This window comes from Sinohyriopsis cumingii, chromosome 4 (genome assembly GCF_028554795.1).
Source record: "Sinohyriopsis cumingii isolate HCF-2022 chromosome 4, ASM2855479v2, whole genome shotgun sequence".
NCBI classification, from domain to species: Eukaryota; Metazoa; Mollusca; class Bivalvia; order Unionida; family Unionidae; genus Sinohyriopsis; species Sinohyriopsis cumingii.
Window position 1 is genome coordinate 40,183,059 of NC_142964.1, and position 24,346 is coordinate 40,207,404.

The 24,346-nt window shown below is 35.2% G+C and overlaps 2 protein-coding genes across 4 annotated transcripts in view; both read left to right on the forward strand.

Moving 5' to 3' along the window:
• The window catches only part of LOC149801024 (ubiquitin-like modifier-activating enzyme 6), a 136,262-nt gene extending 126,872 nt beyond the window's left edge, over positions 1 to 9,390 (forward strand). Inside the window, exons 34-35 of one of the 2 annotated variants that reach the window (XR_016420575.1) lie at positions 1,804 to 4,580; positions 4,619 to 9,390. Coding sequence is in view for 1 of the 2 variants with exons in the window: in XM_089955051.1 (XP_089811177.1) it covers positions 1,804 to 1,924 (121 nt within the window). In the remaining variant the exon portion in view is untranslated. Of the gene's footprint in view, positions 1 to 1,803 lie in introns of both variants that reach the window. The other variant, XM_089955051.1, reaches the window with a different exon arrangement.
• A 6,319-nt stretch (positions 9,391 to 15,709) lies between these two features.
• The window catches only part of LOC149801025 (uncharacterized), a 28,065-nt gene continuing 19,428 nt past the window's right edge, over positions 15,710 to 24,346 (forward strand). Inside the window, exons 1-2 of one of the 2 annotated variants that reach the window (XM_089955052.1) lie at positions 15,710 to 15,845; positions 23,402 to 23,523. In XM_089955052.1, coding sequence (XP_089811178.1) covers positions 15,812 to 15,845; positions 23,402 to 23,523 — 156 coding nt within the window. In that variant the 5' untranslated portion in view covers positions 15,710 to 15,811. The remainder of the gene's footprint in view (positions 15,846 to 23,401; positions 23,524 to 24,346) is intronic. The other variant, XM_089955053.1, reaches the window with a different exon arrangement.

A 24,346-nucleotide genomic window follows, 5' to 3' on the forward strand; every position in this document is an offset into this window, starting at 1 on the left:
TGGCAGAAGTTTTAGTCTTAACTGTGTTCTCATTAGAATTGTTTTTTGTATGATAGCAATGAAGTGCACTTGACCAATTTTTGGGGAACCAAAGTAGTGGAAGCAAAATATTGCTTTCACTGTTCTACTGGAGGTGATGGTAGGGGTAGCTGTGTCAACAGTTATGAATTTGATTATGGTTATTCAATAACATAGGAGAGAATCTTGTCATACTCAGTGTGAATTATTATGAAGCTAAGTCAGTTAATTCTGTGACACTCTTGATTGCCCCATTTTCCTTTGGGTGAAAGTCACATTCATAACAAATTTTGGATAAAGTTTTAGTTCAGTCATTTTCCTAAACTCTTTAGTGTTATTTGTTCATACTTGGAATGAATCATTATGAAGCCATGGCAATTCATTCTGCAACATGCTTATTCCTTTAACCTTGGGTCAAGGCTACATTCATATAAAATTTGTGAAGGTTTTAGTTTAGTTTTGTTGATAAAAGCCTGAGGGACAAATGTCTAATTGAAATTCTGTTTCATGTGATTATTAGGACCCCACAACACATTGAAGTCCATTGATCCCTGTATTAATTACATCTGTATATCTGGCAGTCCAGCTGACCATCTGTCAGTTTTGTCAGTCCATGAATAATTTCGTTTTTGCAGTATATCATTACTGGAGGTTAACAGGTATTTTAACAAATATTTTTTTGACTGTATATTGAAAAAGTTCATTTTGCTGCTTTCTGTGTCATAATTTAAGGCAGAGTATGTCATCCTAATTTTAGTTTCTGCAGACTAAATTTACCAAGGATTGTTGGTTTTCAACCAAATTTGGCATGCAACATTACACTTTTGAGATCTCAAATAACTGCAGTATCCAGCATTCCATGATATTGTTTACAGGAGTTATTTGCCAGATTTTTCACTCGCTTAATTTTAGTTTCTGAAACATAACTTTACTACATTTTTTTTTTCCAAGGGAAGTGTTTCATTTCAACCACATTTTAGATACACCTTTATACTGATAAGACCTTTGAATTCTATCATTCCACAACATCACATACAGGAGTTATGGCCCCTTCATTGTTAGCTTTTGATAATTACCCTACTAACTTTGATTTCCACAGCATTACTTTACAATGGATTGTTGGATTTTAATAATATTTGGCATGCAGCATTGTATGCATTAAAGTGTAATATCTTCCAAAGTTTCATACTATTGTGTAGATGATTTGTGCCCCCTGATTTCTGGTTTCATATGGTTTTTGTTTCTTTAGTTTTACTTTACCAAGGGTTGTTGAATTTCATCCAGATTTGGTTTTCAGCTTTATAATGATGAAACCTTTAATGTTTTGGATTTCCCATATTCCCACATTGCATGCCATCATTTAAAGGGGTTATTGCCCCTGAATGCCCATTCTCCAAAATGTGCTTCTCTACACAGGTTCTTCTGTTTAAGACTTAGCAGAATAAATTGTAGTTCAGGAAACCCTTTATGATGTGCCACAATCAGTAATGGCTCCTGTTAATATTTAATAGTATTTTAATACTAATAATGTTAATATTTTTTTTTAATACAAGATATGATAAAAAGGTTTGATTTATATAGGTATGTATACATTATCATTTATATTTGTGTGTGGATATATATATATATATATATATATATATATATATATATATATATATATATATATATATATATATATATATATATATATGTCTGTATTGAATATTCACTAAAATAGATGTTTAATATTCAGTTTTAATTTTATTATCTCCTTGATTTCAACATATAATAATCTTTTTTCAGAATGCTGAAACTGCTGAAGGCAAGTACAAACCAGAAGTATGTCGACCTTGTCGTGTCTTTTGCCTCAGCAGATGAAGAAGATATTCCTGGTCCACCTGTGCGATATTTCTTTGGACTGTGATAAACTTTATTTAACAAGTTGTTTATTTCATATTTTAAATATAGAATGTAACAAATAGCTTAAACTCAGCTCCTATCATGGTTTGTATCTGCATCTGTCACAAATGGTCTCGGTTTATCTTGAGTTTCTAAACACATCATGCCAGCTCACCAGAACAAAATACAGGAGAGCTATTGTACTATGCCAGCATCGGTCTCAGCACATATAAAAGATGTACACCCTCTCTGCATCTCAGCCATTCTTCTCAGGGCCAAGACAACAGTTTGGAATGGATTTCATAGCACCTGCCCCTTGAGGAGGAAGCTAAAGGAGTTAACATTGTACCTACAGCTACATTATTTGTACATGTTTTGGTTAAGTTTTTACATTAGTTTGTAGCACCTTGTTTACATACTCATATAGCTGGTATCATAAACCTTGGTGTATGAGGAGATACATCTTGATGATTATCATACCTTCTTGACACAAATCACCCATTTTCTGGCTTCACTGACTTAGCTTCAAGACTGTATCATCAGTTTATTTCTCATTGACTCTAGAGTCATCACATTTGATTTATTATTATCAGTGCAGTGCATGTCCAGCCATTTTACAGCACCACGATGATTGTATGCATCTGTTTGTACTACACCCTTTAAGCAAAAGAACAATGTGACTCATATTTCACATTTTATTATTTTACCATCTTAGGTTTCTGGGAGCACATGCCATGGTACTTTTTCATTGTACCAGTACTTTGCTAATTCCATCAGTAAGGAATATACAGAAATTCCCAAATAATCTTGTTACAAATTAAATACTTTTAACAGTATGTTTTCATTTTACATGAGAAATTAATTTTCATCATTATGTGTGTGTGTGTATATATATATATATATATATATATATATATATATATATATATATATATATTCATGAACCTTTAATCATATGTTTGACATGTGTCACATTTCCTAATGTGTTGGCCAAATGGGATGTTGTGAAAGATGTCAGGTTCAAATCCAAATTTTTGGAACAGTTTCAGATTAAAAAGCAAGAATTAATGTCTTTCTGTAGTTATTTTCTAGCGAATGTTAATGTGTTAAGGACATGTGTTCCTTTGTAAGATTGCAAATCATGCTAAGATTTTCAGAAGTACAGTTGTTTTCTGTTTTATGTTATTTCTCAAGTTCACTTAATATTTTCTGATTTGTTAGTGTATTTTATGTTTACTGGCCCTCACTAATATCTTACCCTGATGTCGGCATCCCATTCAAAGTTTCCCTGCTTATTGTATCAATAGTATAGCTAGTAAACTGTAGGCTTCGGCATTAACACTTCCTATTTATATCAACAAACTCTTGAATGTCAGCACAGTGGGTTTTTTTTACAGGGTGTTGATAGTGTAATCAACTTATGTTAGTTGCAGTTGTTAAATAACATCTTATACAACAATTTCTGCGTATGTTCGAGTCCAAGGCTCGGCTAACGTGGGTACGTGGGAAAGCCTGCCAGTAGCTTCTCGTGGGTCGGTGGTTCTTTCCTGGGTTTTCCAGGGTTCTTCCTCCACCAGTTATACTGGCCGCCATATATGGCCTATCTTGTGCTGAAAAATGGCGTTAAACCCTAGAACAACAACAACAACAACTATACAACAATTAATATTCACATAGCAAATTCATCTACTATAAGGTAATGACCATTTCATTTTTTTGTGAGGAGGTGCAATTTTCTTTTGAGATAAGATTTTTTTTTTCTTCAAGATAATTATTTTTTAAAAATATTATATTAAATATAATACGATGTTTTACTATAAATCAGAGCAAGATATATTTTCCATTTACTGACTGATGGAATTTTTCTTTAAAACAGTGACAGATGCCTGTCTGAAAACATCCCAGCTAGGTAGTATCACTATGTTTAGAAATACCACGGTCAAAAATTGTTTGTGATACCCACATCTTTTATATATATATATATATATATATATATATATATATATATATATATATATATATATATATATATATATATATGATAAAAGTAAGTCACTGTGGCCTATATTTCTTGCTTACTGATGACTCTGGTAACTGTTTTTATTTCACAAGCACTGTTCATACTAGAGCCATTAAACTTTATGTAACATTTAGTACAACAAGAATAACTCACTGTGATCTATGTTTGTGCTATATTTTATACTTCACTGATTTGGGTTGAATGATATGTCTGAAACTTTTAGTTTTTGGCATGCCATATTCATACTACCCTACCTAGAATCATGACTCTTGATGAGGGAATGAACCATGAAAATTATTACTGCAGCATCATATGGTAAATTTAGATATTTGTGAGTTGTATTGCATGTTTCAATAGCTTTGTTAAAATTTTGTGTTTTTAAGTTCTTGGGGTACTATTTATGTTAGTATCATGAACTTGATAATTGGATCTATTAGTATTACACTTTTACAACCAGAGAAGATCCCTGTGACCTATATTTTATGCTTTACTAACATAGGTTAAGTGTTTATGTTTAGCACATAAGATAATTTTCCATGCTATTTATATCCATGCTTTCACAGAAGGTCTTTTTTGATCATTATGTTTGGTTATAGGAACAAATACATTTATTCAGAGTTAAACTTAATGACTGTGTATTTGAATAGGTTACTCACAGTAGGTTGACTGTGTATTGTATATTTTAATCAGTTATAATAGGTTGACTGGGTATTGTATATTTTATTAGGTTACTCAGTAGGTTGGCTGTGTAATGTATAATTTAATAGGTTACTCACTGTAGGTTGACTCTGTATTTTATATTTTTGAATATTTTGGAACTGAATTAGTACAGTGCATGCATTTCATAAGAAGCCTCAGCTGTTGTGACTAATGAAATTAATTTGTTACATAAGTTGAAAGACTATACAAATTTCTGTATCCTAATTAAAGAACATTGAAAATTTTTGTAGAAAACTGGTAAAAAGCTAACATTTTGATATGAGTATCAAAAACTTCATTTAAATAAATTACAGTTGAGGGCGAAAGCATAAATACATGAACATGTCAACACAAATAGTCATGTTAATGCACTAATTTGCATGCACATGCATGAAACCTGGCAACCAAAGCCAAGGGAGAAAACCTTTTCATATAATCATATTATCTGAAAAAGTATATTAATTCTGCTGTTAGCAAAATTTCCTTTGATTTTTTATTTTTATTTTTGTTTTTGCATTGCCAGCCAAACTTTAGCAGTGAAGCAGAGAAATCCTAGATAATTTCCATATATAGAAATGGTGTTTTTTCACATACTTAATTTATTCAGAGGTAGTAGTATTTACTGATTGTTGGAAGCTCAAATATTTTGACATCTCTTCTCATTCCCAAACAAATCGTCACACACACAAGTCAGGTTGTTAGCAGATTTACGAGCAAGTCATGCATATGAGTACAGTGGCCCCTCACCATTAGGGTCCTTACAAGTGACCCTTCACCATTAGGGTCCTTACACGTGGCCCCTCACCATTAGGGTCCTTACAGGTGGCTCCTCACTATTAGGGTCTTTACAACTGGCCCTTCACCATCAGGGTCCTTACATGCTACCAGCAGCTGCTATTTGTATTATGCCTTATGTCTGATGTAAACACTGTGTGTGTTTAATGCAGTATAAGTTTGAATTGAATATTATAAGAGTGTCCCACATGGCATCGATATAGTCATGATTCCTATTGCAGTAGCCCTTCTCTCAAGAGAGGCCACCTTAACAAGTACTAAAGTAATGTATATTAGTTCTGCTGGTCAGATACCTATGATCCATCATTCTTGAATCTGGTGGCTATCTTGAAGTTGTTTTTGCTACTTCACCTGAACAGGTAGCGAGATAAAGATGGGTTATTTACTAAAAGACTTCTTATGATATTTGGTTGGTACTAAATGAAAATGAAGCTGATCTGACATATCTGCTTGGTCCTAAATGAAACTGTTACTGATTTGATATACAGTATGGCTGTTATGGTGGCCTTCTTTAAAACAATATTGATACTGATACTAGATGGTTTTATCTGACATTCAGTTTTCATTTAAAGGCTTTTTATGAAACGTTGCTGAGCCTGTATGAAAATGAGGACAATCTGATCTCCCATATGGCTGCCATCTTGAAAATCCTTTTTTTTTCTACATCTTCGGAATGGATCGTCTTATATCTACTCTGGGTTTTCACTGAAAGACTTCTGATGAAATCTAATTGGTACCAAATGAAAATGGTGACAGTTAAACCTACGGTATGACCATCAGGGTATCCATCTGGAAAATCTTGTTATTGCTACTTCCACTGAACCAATATGGGCTTTGGCATGTCATTACAATCCTGGCTATATCATGCCAATAGAAAGTTTAGTTCTAAAAATACAAAGGGAAATTTTTTAAAACTTTAAGAAGATAAACCCTTCCAAATAAGCATAACTATATAGTCATCAAAGATAATACACAAATATCTAATAAAAAGGATGTAAAAGGAAAAAGGTTGAAAATTGCTAAAATCTTCAACAGATAAATCCTTCCAAATAAAATTATATATTTTCTCTTGCAAGATAAAGGGTAAAAGATTTAGGTCCTAAATAGAAATGGTGCCAATCAGACCTCCAATATGGCCATTGTAGTAGCAATCTTCAAAATATTGTGGATACTTCTCAGGAAGAGACAGTCATATAGATATGAGGTATATCATGTCTAAAATGAAAATTGTACTGATGAGACTTTCAACATAATGGCCAGGGATGGATTAAGGGGGCACAGGTGGCACATACCCCAGCCCCACCCACCCCCGTTGCTGTAAATACAATTACACATATTTAAATAAACCATATATAGGTTTAAGCTAATACTTATCTTAATATAGCTATAGTAATTATACACATGTAAAGGACAGTCTAAGGTCTTATTTCCTAGTGTATTTGTAGGTCTATAAGAGCCCTCCATCTTAAGCGCCATGGCCATCCCCTACCCACCCACCTCCCACCATGGCCAAAGTCTTAATCCAGCCATGGCCATGGCAGCTACTTTCAAAATCTTGTTATCACTACTTCTAGTGAAGAAATGGTTGTAATGATACAAGGTCTTCTCTAAAACACTTCACATTATATGTAGTGATTCCAAAGTAAAAATGATGCAGTTGTGAGCTTCCAGAATGTTCAATGATCTCATAACAGCTACTTCTTTTGATGGCTGTTTTTTCTAAATTCTTCTATTTTGTATTGTGTAGTATTTCTTGTATAAAATGAAAATCTTTCATTGGCTACTTCTCCTGGGTGGATGATCATATTGACATAAGGCTTTCAATAAAACACTATAGCTTTTATGTAGCTAGTTCTAACTGAAAATGGTGCACATATTACCTACAACATGGCACTTTGGAGGCCATCTTGATAATATTCTCACTACTCCTGCACAGATGCTGGCATTGATATGGTTGTTTCTGTAAAACAGTTGGCAATATATAATTGGTTCTGAATTAAAGTGGTGCAGATTTGACCACCAACACTTCTACACTTTTATGAAGCACATCGATAATCACACCTGATTGATCATGGTGTAAAAATCAAAGGTCATTGATTGCATGGGTTTTTTTGTACTTCAATGAACATTTGATTCAGTTCATCATTCCAAGTTCCAGGTGAAAGGTCATGCCAAAAGAGTTGTGTGCTGTATTAACAGGTATCTTATTAAATGTTAACCCAACATATAAGAAAATATTTCTGTTATCAAATTTAGTATGTTAGAATTTCACAAGAATGTCTGAGGTCGTTTCAATACTCAACAGTTAAAAAGAGTACATGGACAATATAAATGGACATCTCTGGTTTCTTTTCAATTCAAATTAATCTTTTATCTAGGATTCCTGAAAATTCTATTAAGTCAGGAGAGCATCCATACCCTCAAGGGACTCTTGTTGCCATTGTTTCCCTATATATAGACCACCCCGTCATTAAAGCCATGATTTCACTGCAAAATGTGCTACCTTATTAGAAGGGGACCACTGTATGTCAAGGTACAAGGTTTGTTAATCTTCACATAACAAGTGACACAGCTTGTTGAGAGGTAGATACTGTCTTTAATTTATGTTAATATGTTCAATTATTTGGTCAGATTTTAATTTACTGTTGAAAATGTAAGAATATGGTCTTTTCCTGATTGCTTGGCACACCATTCACTTCAGCATTAGTGATTTTAACTATCTGCTATTCACAGCTTTATATATGCTATCATTGCAGCGAGCTTTTTTTATATTAGAATATTATATTATGTTGATAATATACATGTAACCCAAAATTGTATGTAATAAGTTTCTGATGTGTATTAAAGAGGGATTTTTATATTTATTTATATCACATGTAAATTGTACATCGTGTTTCTATGAGACAATGGTATGTAGTAACCTAATAGATGAAAAATGCTACAGTCTCAATGATTTTTTTTTATTTTCAATGTTTATTTTCATTTTTTCTTTATGTTATTGTCATATAAAACCCACATTTATTTTAGCCCATATTTAAAACAAATAACACTTGTCCTCATGGTACAAAATTGTGCAATTGCTTAGTTGTCATGTATAGCCAGGATTCACCTTTAAAGACTCACAGTACTAATGATTTGGAAAAATTGGAACGAGTCTAGAAAGGAGTGAACATAGAATATGTATGGGTTTGGCTGGCCATGATTGTTTATTAGTGAAAGTAAGATTTTAATAAAAAGAATCTTTTAGAGGTTTTTCTAGCTGTAACTGAAAAAAAAAAAAATTATTTTATTGATGAAATGTCTATTCTTTTGTAGACTTTAGCTTGGAAACCTCATTACTAAAATTTAGCACCCGACTCCTTGGTGCAGAATTGAAAGCACATGTTTCAAAACATGTGATTGAAGAAAATGCTGCAGCTCATTTGGTGTTCTCTACACAGAAACTGTCATCAAGGATGTGTCTATACTGATAAATATAGGTTTCATCAAGAGCATTAAATAAATTTAAAATTACTGAATTTTAATTTCATGGTGCTTGCATTGACTTGCTTTGGAATTAACTAACTACAGTGAGTCCTTAAGCTTCATTCCCTTTGCAAAATATTTGTAAATCTATTATTATGGCTTGACATGATTTTGACAGTAGGGGAAATCGAGTCTTGTGTTCAAAACCTTCATGGCGCAGAGAGTAATCAGTACTGTTTTTAGTATGCAAAACTAAGGTTTCCTAACAAAAAAATAAAAAAGATGAATTGGACAATCTGGGTGAAATTTCATAGGTAGACAGTCATGCATAGTTATGTGCTACAAAGAATATGCATATGATGCTTGTTTAATACTGGTTGTAGAAACGAATGCAGCTTTAAATCTGCATATCTCAGACTTGTATTAGATTCAAAGTTATTGTTCTATTGTCTCTACTCTGTCTAAACCAAGGTGTTTTTTGCTGAGGAACAAAGTAAATCTTGCAGAAGTCACTTGTTTTCATTCTTAGTTTTTAGCTCACCTGTACAGACATCATATAAGCTAATAGTATGGCCTTGCATCCATTGTTTGTTGATCATCATATGTTGTGTATTCACCAACATGTATAACAATTCTGAACAAGTTAAAACTTCCCAATCAATTTTGATCAAATACGGGAATATTCAACAGGACATGTTCAATGCAAGTTGTATTTTGGGTGACTTGTATCGGAATGAGATATAACATGCACTGTCATTACTCACTTATAAGTTAAGTGAATCTGCAATCAACAAAGATCCGGATCTGCGGATGCATAATTTGGCTGCAGATCAGGGTCTATGCTGTTTATTCTACTGATTACACCTAACAAACTGTGCACACCCAGATCTGCTGGACGTAAGTTGGGTAGAGGTGCAGAATGAACATTCGTCATTGTTTCTGTGCTATCCAAAATACGTTTAAAAATCGTAATCATCCGGCCGCCATAGTATTGTAGGTCCCGAAGACATCCAGAAGAAATCGCTGCTCGTCTCCATATCCAAAGTCAAGGTCGCGTGTACGCTGCCGTATATTTGCTAAGTGAGTGAGTGAAGAACGTACATAGCGGAAATTCACAACTAACAAGTTTTAAATCGCCAGAGTCCACTTAAAAGTAAATCTGAGTTTCTCAAGTCCAAAACATCTTAAAAATTTCGGACGATTCATGGAAATAAACGTGATCCAGCTTTCACCATGAAATATATTTTACACAATTCAAAATATAAACATAACGAAAATTGCTTCTTCTAGCGATATAATGCTTGATACGGGCCGCAAATTTCATTATTTATTGCTATGATAGTGAGAATAAAACTTAAAGATTTGTTGGTGGCGGGAGTTGAATACCTGTGTCTACATATGTTATAATATGAATGTATGTATATATATGTGTGTGTGTGTGTGTGTATATATATATATATATATATATATATATATATATATATATATATATATATATATATATATATATATATATATATAATTTAACATTGTTACAAGTGCCTATGCTGGATACAGTCAACCTGGTACGGCCCTGTCATCATTAAATTTTGTCCCTTAATTGACAAAATATTTGAAAATTGATGTAATAAATTAGAATTTAATAAGGGTGAGTGAAGTGATAGCAACTTGTATGATCTGATTTTCTGTTAACTTTAAAAATAAATACCCAGCACTTTTTGCAGTATCTTCAATTAAACAATATACTTTTCAGTTTTAAAACATAAGGGTTCTTAGTAAAACAGAAATCTAAAATTAATCACGTAGACACCGAAGATTTATCTTCGGTTACTGCCCTTTTAAAAATATCCTTATACAAAGAAAATTGTTGAATAATATATTATTGAAAATTAAGTATGAAACAAAATTATACCGTCTCTCATTCAAGTTGTACATGCGCAAGAAATATAGCATACTACCTAACTTCCGTTACCAAGAGACCCTTACAACTTTATCCCTGGTATTTTTCTACCGTGTTCGTCAGGTAAAGATGATACACAATGATTGCGTCACTAATATGCAGATGCAGCCTTATTGAAACGATACAATGATGTGCGTGCTTACACGGGTCATTACGCCTGGTAAGTAAAATTTACACAATTTAAAAAAAAATGAATTAGTTCAAGATACATTGAACGCTATACATTCTGCTGATTTAGCATTTGATATACTTTAGGGAACCTATTTGAAATCTGAAAATGGAACAGTCTAGGCCTGTGGTTTTAGAAGGGGAAGAGCAAAAACAAAACAATAAAGTGAGCTTTGCTTTTGATAACGGAAGCGAATACAAAAGATGTGCTTATAGTAACGGAAATGAATTATCAAATGATGCAAATGATTTCGGATACATTTAAACCTCAGCATAATAACCCATCAGAGGGAAAAAAATCACTAATATCTTTTTAACCATTTGTATAATGTGAAACTTTAACTGCCCTTACCATAAGATCCCGTGGATATACTAGCTGTATGATATTTAGTCCGATAAATCCGCTCCCAAACCTGTGTTGATTCTGATGGGCGATATGGGGGTCTGATGTCACCTATTTATGAACTCGATGAATGTATGCAGACAGATCTGTCCGCAACACATAGGTGTACATTTTAGACCGATATTTCTATCGTCTCTTGTGCTTCCATCGGTCGAAAGGACCTTTTGACGATATGTTCAAATATCTCAGGATTAAACTAATGTTTGACGTCTTGCAAAGTCACGTGGAATAACGCAACCCCATATAACTCTATAATCCTGTTGCCATATTGAATTTCGTGGCTACATACGGCTGTTACATGGTAACTGTGTCTAAACTGTACGCGGTGTGTTATGTACAGATCTGGTTGCAACAAAATTGCGGATTTTAATGAATAAATAACATCAGATCCTGAAATCGTCCATTAGTATCAACAGGGGGGGGGGAGGCAATTTATCGTATCACAGGTTTTAATGATCGCATGATATATTTGTGCAATCGATACCAATAACAATGACAATAATACAGAGCAGACGTAAATTCGTTTTTGTTTGATTTTAAAAAAGAAAGTATTAGTGAAATCGACTGGGGCCATGGCGTCGACAAAGAGTGGCATTGTTTAGTGCGATCCTATATGTACAAAAATACTGAAAGGAATTACATGAAATGTTGTAGATTTTTTGCATCAGGTCAAATGCCCACGTGTGTTGGTGGAGATCTGGTATCAATCGAGCATGTTAAAGGCAAAGACCCTACGATACGAGAGGCTGGTGGCCTTTTATTGGTTACATGATTTAATAGGTGTTAGGTTCCACACATTGTTTGATACGCGTATGTTACGCACCTGACCAGTCATACAGAATATATAACACCGGGTACCTATCTTTTATAGCCCCACCGGTTAGTTTTGAAACAGTGGCGTCACTCGGGTTGGTGTCACCAGTGCGGTAGCTCATGGTGTCACCCCCATGGTCCTCCTTCCGTAACAGACTATACAGAATCCTTAGTAATGTCATTTTGGTGTCACCCCCTCTGATGGTGTCACCCGGTGCAGTCCGCACCCCCCGCATCCCCCTAGCGACGCCACTGCTGTGCCTGCTAGTCATGTATTTAACTATGATCGGTTATCCGCTTATGAAATCCGACTAGACCGAGCAGTGTGTGCTCTGTAAAATTTGCAATTTTTCATTTTGGTGTCACCCCTCTGAGATGGTGTCACCCGGTGCGGTCCGCACCCCACTAGCGACGACACTGTTTTGAAACTCGATCTTTAACTCTCGATGATTTAATTGAACATATTTAGTAAGTATTTGCAAAGTATTAAGGCTTGTATTATAAAGATCTCACGTGAGTCAATCTGATTAAAATCAGATCTCCACTGTCCTACATTAAGATTTGGCAGCGACGGCTTTGGGGTCGTGTTCTGGTGACCTTTGCATTAGCCAACGGAAATACAGCTTTCAAAACTCTGAAAGTGAATCAAATCGTTCGGCACACATTGATGCTCTTCAGCCACACTGCTGAGTCCCAAAACCACGAACATATAAGACTTCATCTTATTGGCTGATAACATTAGTGATTATATTAATAACATGGCATCGGATATCTGATTTTAATCAGATTGTCACGAGAGTTAAATCGCGAACAACAACGCTTGTTAATTAAATATTCAGACATTAAATTGGCTGTGCTTCACTACGGGGTTGATTTCTGACCTATTGTCTTATCTTATCTACATGATAGTTTCTCTGTCCCCAAAAATATGTGGATCATCTCATATTAACAAGATTTAGATATTCCTATGTATTTTCGAGACATTGGGCAAACATGCCAGAAAATAAGAAACTGCCAAACCAATTAAACACAGCAACATAAATCAAGTGGACAATAGTAGGACCACTTTAAATATTGTATTAACTATCATAAATCAAGTGGACAATAGTAGGACCACTTTAAATATTGTATTAACCATCACAAAATTCAAGTAACAACGCTATTACGGTGCTATACTATTATTTAACAGCATACATTGCCCGTGGTGAACTTTATTGATCTATACAACTGTTTTTTTTTTTTTTACGGATAAGACTAAACACTCGACATCCGATGTCACGTGGACAGTCACCCACCTAAATAAAAACAAAAAACAATAAACGTTACGTAGATTTTAAGTGAAGAACACATAACATGAATTTGGGTAGGGACAAAAGTTGGTTCTACACGTTTGCTGAATTGCAAATGAGTCTGCACACAAGTACACAAAACACCCGTTGACATTCAGAAGTTAAAATTATGTATGAAAAGAACGAGACGTTGCATGCACGTAGCTGCCTGTAATTAATAGTTAAACCCCGGCAAGTTATTAGGGTAACAATAATTTATGATTACATCATGTTGAAATAATTTATAAAGTTGCATGATTAATTAGTGGACACATGTTACTTCTTAGTTCAGCAGTTGAGTCTTTTATATTTTTACCTGCCTGTCGTGAGGTGCATTTGTAACAGTTTTAGAATGCCATATTCTTTTTTGAATGTTTATGGCATTTGACATATTCTTAGAAATGTAATAATGCTTGCTGCATGTTTATGTACTTTAGCTATTGTTCATTTTCTGTCTATTGTAGGTACTTGTCATGCTATTCTCTTTTCAAATGAAAGTAGACTGTTTCTAGAAGTACATGATGGAATATAGTGATTTAGCTACTATTTAAATAATCAGGATATTGAACACACTTTGAAGGTACTGAATTTCTGTATTTTTTCCTTCATGATGCACCTTTATCCCGATTCCCTACTTTGTATGCTATTTGCTTGGCACTGTGCTATTCACGACTAACAGACTAAACGTTAATCTGAGATCACGCACAATTAGTTCAAAGTCGCGCATATACAACTGTACTCGACGCTGTACAGAGTTTTTATCTAACTGTTAAGAAAAGTTGAATAAATAACAAAAATTTTACAAAAATTAAAAGGTGAGTATACTTATTTGATATACCATTCCAAGTCAGGCAGATGTAGGCTAATAGAAAGGAGTGGTTGGAAATTCTTTTAATTATCTGTAACAGAAAAACTTGTGTACAAGAGGACTTCTCCGTGTGTGTGTGTGCGTGTGTGTGTGTGAGAAAGAGGGGGGGGGGCGCTGATATATTTTTTGCGAGTGAAACTCCTGAGAGTATGCATACACAGCAAATAGCGCATACATAATTCCAAAATGTAAAATGAAGTTTGTTTTGGCATTTATTCATTATGGTGAGATACGCTGCTTTGCGTGTAGTCTATCTAATACGTGTATCTACTGTTAATACATAGTGAACTAGGGCACATAACCATTTCAATAACAACTCCAGAAAAATTTGTCCCATCTCATCTTCATTGAGGTAAAATTCAATTAGAATGTCTTATGGATGAAACAATATGCATATGATGCTTATTGACATGTATTTTGATATGCAACTTGTGATGCGAAACATATAGATACAAGTAACGAATAAAGAAACAAACGACTAATTAATGGCAATGAAAGATTAAAAGTCACTTTTAAAATATAAATACTTATTTTAATTAATTCTCCACCTCTAATTTCGATGTGTGTATCAAACTTTTAGAGGCATTGATATATATCGGTGAGTTGTTTCACCCCTAGAATATCTGCTGTGATGGTATAGTCTATTTGTAGGACAGCAGCTGATCTTAAAAATGGGAGTGACATTCTGACTAGCATGGAAATAGTCTTGTTCAGTGCCAGATGAGTTTGGGCAATTCATGGTCCAAAATTCAAACTTTAACATCTGTTTTAAGTCAAACTTCATGTATAACAAAGGAACATGATTCATCTGCACATATTTACTGATGATGTAGATTTTTTATATTTGAATTGATAATAAACCAAATTTTCATTGAAACTAATGGAAAAAGTATTGTAGTTTCTTCTAATTCCCAAATTCCTTGATTGCTGTAATACTAGCGGGTTAAATACATAAAATTGCCTGTAGAAAAGGAATGTTGCGAGTTGATTTTTTTTCTACTGGAGAGAAAACGGCAAGTATTAAAAGAAGTTAAATTTGAGCAATGTAGAAATAGAGTGATATTGAACCCAGTTGTCGAACCTCAACCTTTTAAAAGACCTAGTTATGGAATTCTACACAACTGGGACATAAATAGAACAAGCATCTATGACCTGTCAATGACTGTATTCGAATGGTATTTCTTAAACAAGAGTTTGTACGTACTACTGTTTTAATTAGGGTAATGATGCTGACGTAAGAGGAAAACTATACTTAACAACATTAAAAAAGAGTTTCCTGTAAACAGCCAATAAGGGCACATGTTCATCACTCACAAGGGAATGTATATAATATTTTTTGGATGTGGGTCACTATTTACTTTCTGACCAAAGTTTCCAAAGTCGACGTGAAGAAATGACGGCTTTTATAGCATGCGCTATTAGCCTTGGTGAGTCTATTTAGTTACATCTGCAATTAAGTCTGATAAATATAAAATTTGTCTACGTCTTACGGTCAAAATATTTGCTTGAAAAGAGATACATATTTCCACAGACAAACATTTTTTTATTTACTGTTGTAATTTGTACTTATCTTGTAAAATGCATTTAATGTTGCATTCAGAAACGTGTCCTCAGTAATTAGGAGTTTACAACATAGAACATAGTCACTTGCATTCAGCTCTGGAAATCACTGTCTCTTTTTCGAAAATTTATTTCGTACATAATCAGTGGTCTCTGCAAAAGCGGATCAGACATTAAAATAAATTCATTTGAAATCTTTGTGTTTTTAAAAATATCTTTGGGACTGATTTATTTCAAGATGATATTTACTTGTGATATTCAGCAGCCATTATTAATTGAAGAACTTTTTAAATGTTGACTTAATTTGATAGGTATCTGTTCCTTTTATGAGATATTATACTGGGGTTTCATACATTTGAGAAACAGAGGATCACATATAATACTGAATTTATGAAACTTGTTGAATAAGATCCAGCATTTGCCAGCCTTGACGAGCACAAATTGGACATTATCTGGCTAGTTTCTTAAATTTAATATTAAATCTTTACCCATATGAGATTATGTTTATAGCATAATTTTTATTTTCGTGGAAATAGTTTAGAGAGAAAGAAGAAATAATTTTGTTCATTCTGACTCCGACGCTACACGTTTTATTTATTGTGGGTAAAGAAATAGTCCCAGGCGCAAGTTGAATTAATAATGATCAGTTCGATAACCAGTAACATTCAAAAGTAGATTTGTTTACAATTATAATTCAAAGGGCAAGTGTCCTTCCAGATAAATAGAAGATCTGACACAGATATAATTTTTCAACACAGGATGTCCAATGGAAATTTCGTGTGATGTCACATAGTTTGACTCGGTATATATAGATGTCAATAAAAGTGTTTACAGTGTTCCACTTAAAAAGTACCAGTTGCATTACTAAGCATTCCATTTGCTGGATAATCATTTGAAGGGGTGATTACAAGATGCAGACATTCCAGATTTACCGCAATTTATTTGTGACCGGATATTTTATATCTGTATCAATAGTACACAAAAGACAAATTTTATTGAGTCGGAATTGCATCACATAATAAGAAACATTAGCTCATTGGATATATTTTATCGTTTACAAATGTTGTGTAAATATTGGTCATTTTGAACTGCCCCCGTGGTTATTCCGTCCAAAGAACTTCATTGACGTCACAATGACTAGGTTACATGTGTAACAGCAACGTAAGCAATTGTTTAAGGCTTTTGAAACATGATTCCTTCAATTATTTCATGTCAAAGACGCAGAATAAGATTAAACAATATGAGTGAGTGTATTTCATTGATTCATGAATCGTCTTCGAGTGTTATTTCAGCACGTGTCTACGTGTCTTTTCTTTAGCGATCTGTTCTTCGTATATACTGGTCAACAGTGAAATCATTACTGACTTGAAAAGGCCCTAATCTGTAGTATTTTGGTGTGCCGAACACGAATATAACCGAGAAAAATTTGTATTGGCTCTCGTTTTGAAGATATTCATATACCTCATTTTCTATGTTTCACTGTGTAAATTTCTCCAGTAGGACTGCAGCAACATCCGGAATAATGATGTAACATTGCATAATACCATCATGCTCACATCATCCACAGTTGATTGCATCATTTTCTGATGCAATGCAATACTAATGCCATGCGGCTGCTGAAGTAAGTTGACGTCAGCAGTGTACTATACATGTGTAGGCCTATTATACTAATGCCAGGCGGCTGCTGATGCTGACGTAAGCAGTGTACTATATAAAGCCCAATCAGATAGGTTCAGCATTTAAAATATTTTAGACGTTGTGCGAGACAGTTCAAGCTACTGTTACATAAAACTTATTATTTTATCCATTTACGTACAATAAAGAACAGTAATGCCTCGAAAGTGTGTTAATACCGCGGACAATTTTTGCTATATTTGTGGGAAAGTGACATTTGCCAACCAGAAGAAAAGTATCAATTCTCAAGTGAAGAAGGCATATCATCTTTACTTCGGATGCAAGGTTGGTGACCAAGACAAGCCTTGGGCTCCGCATATATGCTGTGCTACATGTACAACACAGCTTTCACAGTGGTTGAATTGCAAAAGGTCATCAATGCCGTTTGCAGTCCCAATGGTGTGGAGAGAGCCAAGCAACCACCTAAATGACTGTTACTTCTGCTTGGTTCCTCCTCTTTCCGGCGGAATAACGAAGCGAAAGAAGTCGAGAATAGTCTACCCAAACATTCCGTCTGCATTGAGACCAGTTCTACATGGTGAGGGACTTCCTATTCCAGAACCTCCAGCAGAATATTCTCTTGATTCATCTGACGAAGACAAAGGTGAGTCGACCTGTTCTTCTCCTGGTCCATCAGCATGCAGTGATCCAGATTTTCACTGTGGTGCATCATCAACCCCACACAGAATAACACAGGAAGAACTAAATGACCTGATTCGTGATTTGGACTTATCAAAGAACAAGGCAGAATTGCTAGGATCAAGACTCCAACAATGGAATCTTCTAGAAGAAGATGTCACAATTACTGCATATCGAAAGCGCCACCAGCAATTGGAGCCTTTCTTCAGAAAGGAAAGTAATCTGATATTCTGTTCCGATATTGAGGGCCTCATGAATGCTTTAAAAATCACTCATGACCCACAAGAATGGAGACTATTTGTGGAGTCTTCGAAACTGAGTCTCAAGGCTGTGCTTTTGCACAATGGAAACATTCTTCCATCTATTCCAGTAGCGTATGCTGTCCACATGAAAGAGACATACGATAACTTAAGGCAGCTACTGAATTCCATTGAGTATAACAAGTACAGCTGGCACCTCTGTGGTGATTTGAAGGTAGTTGCCCTTTTAATGGGACTGCAGCAAGGATATACAAAATACATGTGTTTCTTATGCGAGTGGGATAGCCGAGCAAGGGAAATGCACTACATGAGGAAGGAATGGACTCACAGGCAGAATGTAGCCATTGGAGAGGAATATCCAACACCCAGCTCTGGTTGAGGCTCAGAAAATCTTGCTACCACCCCTTCACATCAAACTAGGTTTGATGAAGAACTTCGTGAAAGCCATTGACCGGACTTTGCCAGCATTCCGATACCTGCATGAAAAATTCCCTCGACTCAACGAAGCAAAGATTAAAGAGGGAGTTTTTGTGGGTCCTCAGATTCGAGAGCTTTTCAAAGATGACCGGTTCAACAACTTGCTGGAAGGTGACGCGAAACAAGCATGGAATGCTTTTCGCCTAGTTTCTACAAACTTCCTCGGAAATGTTAGGGCAGAAAACTATAAGGAACTAGTAGAAGACATGTTGATGAAGTATAAGAAACTTGGCTGCAATATGTCGCTAAAGATTCACTTCCTTCATTCCCATTTGGATTTCTTTCCTAGCAACTGTGGTATTGTTAGTGATGAACACGGCGAACGTTTTCATCAAGATATCGCAACAATGGAACAAAGATACCAGGGAAAATGGTCCACTACAATGCTGGCTGACTACTGCTGGACACTCCTCAGAGATGCTCCCGAACAGCTGTACAAGAGACAGGCGAAGAAATCTAAGATGTAGTCAATGACTTGATTTTTTATAGGTAGGCTATTACAGTTGACCTTTTACTATTGGAATGCATTTCGTTATGTAAACATTAATTTCTTGCAGATTACAAAAAAACTAGAGCCAATTTTGCAATTTGACTGTCATATTCGTGTTCAGCACATAAAAATTGATAAGAATTGACTAATTTTATTTCAGTAACATGACTTTTGTAAAAATTTGTTGTCCAGTGATATCTACCCGGATGTTTGTGCGCTAAAAAAAACCTTAGCATTTCTGAAAGTATCTTATTGAAGATAATCGACTCGATTCGGAAAGAGACAATGATGTTCCATTCAGAACAACCTCAGCCTTTTTCGTTTAGGAAAAAAACATTGGAAGTAATTTGTCGCCATTGAGAACTATATTATGAACTACTTTTGTTCAGACTTGTCGGAACTACCCTAAAGTTGCGCATTGCCCCACGTCACCCTAGGCGTCCTAAGCTTGTGCGCACAGCCTTCAACCTTGTCAAATTTCAGCAGTCTTCCACCCAGCTCTGTTTCCAGAAGAGCCCAGATGACAAGCTGTCCACCAACGGACCCATACGTAGAAATGCCTCCGAGAAATGGAACATGCACAGGGACATGATAAGAGAAACAGCTATGGTGACTCTGGGTTCCAAGAAGCGAACCCATCAAGACTGGTTGAAGATCTGCTTGCCGTTGAAGATCTGCTTGCCAGAAAGAACAAAACATTCATGGAATGGCAGAATGACCCAAACTCCATCCCCCAAAAAGAACGCTTCAGATCCTATCAAGCTGAGGCTCAGAGAGAAATCCGCAAGATGCATGACCAGTGGTGGGAAAGGGAAGCTGATGAAGTGCAATGCTATGCCGACACTAACAACTCCAAAGAGTTCTACAGCGCCAACAAGTCAATCTTCGGCCCTTCAAAGTCTGGCTCTGCCCCCTTGCTTGCTGCAGATGGCAATACACTAATAAAGGCTGGCATTAAGGACATATTTAAAGAACACTTTAGTCAGCTCCTAAACCTGCCCTCATCGGTCAGCCAATCTGTTCTTAAACAAATACCACAACAGCCAACATACGACCAATTGGATGTTCCGCCAATGATAAAGGAGTTGAGGACGGCTATTAAACAAGTGAACTGTGGCATGGCACCTGGAAAAGATGGTATCCCAGCTAAGGTATACAAGGCTCTCAAGTGAACAGAATCGGGAGGCATTCCACGATGTGCTAATCAGCATCTGGACAGAAAAGGAGATGCCAGACGACCTCCGCGACGCATCAATTATGACCCTCCATAAGAATAAAAGCACACGTGCGGACTGCAGCAACTACAGAGGTATCTCCTTGCTCTCCGTAGCTGGCAAAATACTTGCTCGCATCATTCTCAACAGGCTTATTACGGTAGTGTCAGAAGATAACCTCCCCGAGTCTCAGTGTGGTTCTCGCCAAGTCTCAGCACCGTTGACATGATCTTCGCAGTGAGATAAGCCAAAGAGAAATGCCTTTAGCAGAACATGAATCTGTATGACGTCTTCGTGGACCTGACGAAGGCATTCGATACAGTCAACAGAGACGCACTGTGGGTAGTACTCAAGAAGCTTGGTTGTCCTCAGACGTTTACCAACTTCATCTGGCTGTTTCACGATGACATGATTGGATAGATTCTCTCAGACAGTGAACCCTCTGAGAAAATCTCCTTATCTGGCATTGTCAAATAGGACTGTGTACTCGCTCCGGTACTCTTCAACCTCTTCTTCACACAGGTACTGCTCCATGCCATCAATGACCTTGACATTGGCATCGACATTAGAAATGAAATTATTATCAGATTTAATATGTAGGCGTTTATCATCAAGATCTCAAAAGAGTTCGATTATGAGCAACATCATTCCAAATTAATAAGTGATCTTGCAGCTGATTGGACGAACTTGTAAGCACTCTAAAGGCCATATTTCTACTCAGATAGTTTTTATCTTCTTCAGATTTGGTATGTAAGCTTATATCATCAAAATCGCCGATGCTTTTAATTTTGAGTCTGATTTTTACAAACTTTTGAACTCCCTAAATATATTTCTCAACGTATTTTTGATCATATCAATTTAAGTTTGGATCGTGAGTTCGATTATGAGCGAGATTCACGCATATCAATTAGGTTCTAGTCTGATCATATGATGAGAATCGAACCAGCAGCTTTATGAACATGGGTCCAATACCTTAACCACGTAGCCGCATTAGTTCCATATTTCTGATCAGCTTTATTTTGATCCTGGTTGGTATTTAAGCTTACAGTGTCGTGTATATTTAATTTGTATTGCGTAATTCATCTTTGTCGATAAATGAGTGAGTTTGGACCTACCTAACTAAAGGAATTTTTTAATAATAAAAAAAATCATGTTTACTTGGGTTTGAGTTCTAGATGATTCTGACATTAGAAGATTCTATAAACGAATATTAAGTAAAGTTCGATGATAATTTCCATTAATACGACATTGTATTTTCAGAAAATGGTTATTGTGACATAGGTCAAGTGGGGATCTATATAAGTTGTTACATCATAATTATTTATTCCTGTCTTAACATCTGTAATATAATCACTCTTTTAGTTGTGTTCCGTTATAATTGGAGGGGATTTATTTATTTAACTTATTCATTGGGGCCCCGAGTGGCCGAGTGGTCTAAAGCTCTCTCCGTTACGGATCACTGCCATCTCACCTGTCTGCGTGGGTTCGAGTCTCGGATTCGGCTAATGTTGGTATGTGAGAAAGCTTGCCAGTAGCTTCTCGTGGGTCGGTGGTTCTTTCCGGTGGTTTTCCGGTTTCTTCCTCCACCATTAATACTGGCCGCCATGTATAGCCTATCGTGTGCTGAAAAACGGCGTTAAACCCTACAATAACAACAATAACTTATTCATTGGAATTACAAAGTGCTCACTGACAGGATTAAGAGAAAAGCATTCATGCCAATAATCCTTACAGATTTGATTGATACATAGGTAGTAGCTATAGATGTCGGAAAAATGAATAGCATTTTTATTGGTTTTTAAAAAACGTTTGATTTAGAATATCATGAGATATTAGTGAGAAACTACAAGGCTTACAAGATCCGCGATATTTCACTTGCATGGTTTGATTCTTACCTAACAGGAATTAACAATGTGTTACAATACGTCAAAAAGGGGACTCTCTCAAGGCTCTATTTTTGGTCCTTTACTCTTTCTCAGTTTCATTAACGATTTACCTATTCATGTGATGACACAAACTTACATGCCATGAGCGATACAATCAATTTTCTTGAATAAAATTTACAACAGTACGTTGATGTGGATATGCTATTTTTGGTGCGAGACTAAATAAATTCAATTAAATACAGAAAGAACGAATTGTATGACATGGGATCAATGCATAGAATAAAGAAATTGGAGGATATCAATATATTTGTACAGGAAACTAACTTAAATAACATCAAAAATATTTTTAAAAAACATAGGTTTGATTATTGACAGGCATTTGTAATGGGAAAATCAAATAAAACATGTGTTTTGCTGTATCCTCATATATATATATATATATATATATATATATATATATATATATATATATATATATATATATATATATATATATATATATATATATATATATATATATACTCTCTAAAACACACGCGCACATACAAATTTGATCTGCACATTTGTATTTAAGCTTGAAATGTCTAGTGAAAATAGGGTTAAGTGTAATTCATTGGGGATTTGATAGGTATTGGCCTGTCAAGCTAATATAAAGTTTTGACGTGTATTTGTTCTTTTTGTTTCCTTCGTCTCAACTTTCTTCATTATTTCTAGATATACCACGTAATGCATGTGCTATGATCGTCTTACTTTTAATCAGTTTGAATATTTCTATTTTAAAAGTTATAGCAAGCGGGCTTGCAGTTATCCCCACACATCAAGAATATGATAGAAACGTGAATGTAGAAGTACAGAAAGGACAAGCGGCTCTTTTGAAGTGCCTGGTAGATTCAAGTGATGCGACGGTTAGATATCTGCAATCATCATCATTATAGTCGTCGTCATGAGTATCGTCATTGCCATTATCAATACCACCATCGCGATCATCATCATCATCATCACTACCACGACCAGTATCATCATCATCATAACGACCAACACTCTCATCACGATCACCACCACTTGCCGCAAACAATAATTTTGTAATTTTATTCATAATTTTAAATGGGCTTTGGTTTTGCTCTTGCCTGTTGCATTCCGTACATGGACAAAAACGACGTATCTGTTTTGTTCTGAGGTGGGCGGAATGAACGAGTTTGATAGGTCGTAGGAATGTCTAGACCATCAGACACCGGATCATATTCCCCTTTTATTAGCACAGTCTTTTCAGTTGTTTTGATATATACTTTTAGAAAAATTAATTATGCATTTGGCGCTTTATATATATATATATATATATATATATATATATATATATATATATATATATATATATATATATATATATATATATATATCATCATGAACGTAACCGGGGCTAGGGCTAGACATATACTGTTTAGATGTACCACCGGTCTGCCTGCATTGCAGATATAGTTAATTACTCTTTAGCTTTGAATTTTTACAAATGCTGTATGGGAAATATTAATGGATTTAAATTGCAGTCACAGGCTAGTGGATTTTTGTCCTTGCTTCTCAAATGGGACATACGTTTTGGACCAGTAAGTGGCCCTTTCTCTCACATCCTATTTACTAAATACACACACTCTACTTCCAAACAAATTTTAGAAGACATTTGGACAGTCTAACAGTAATTAAATATATTAAATTTTATGCAAAAAGCTTTCA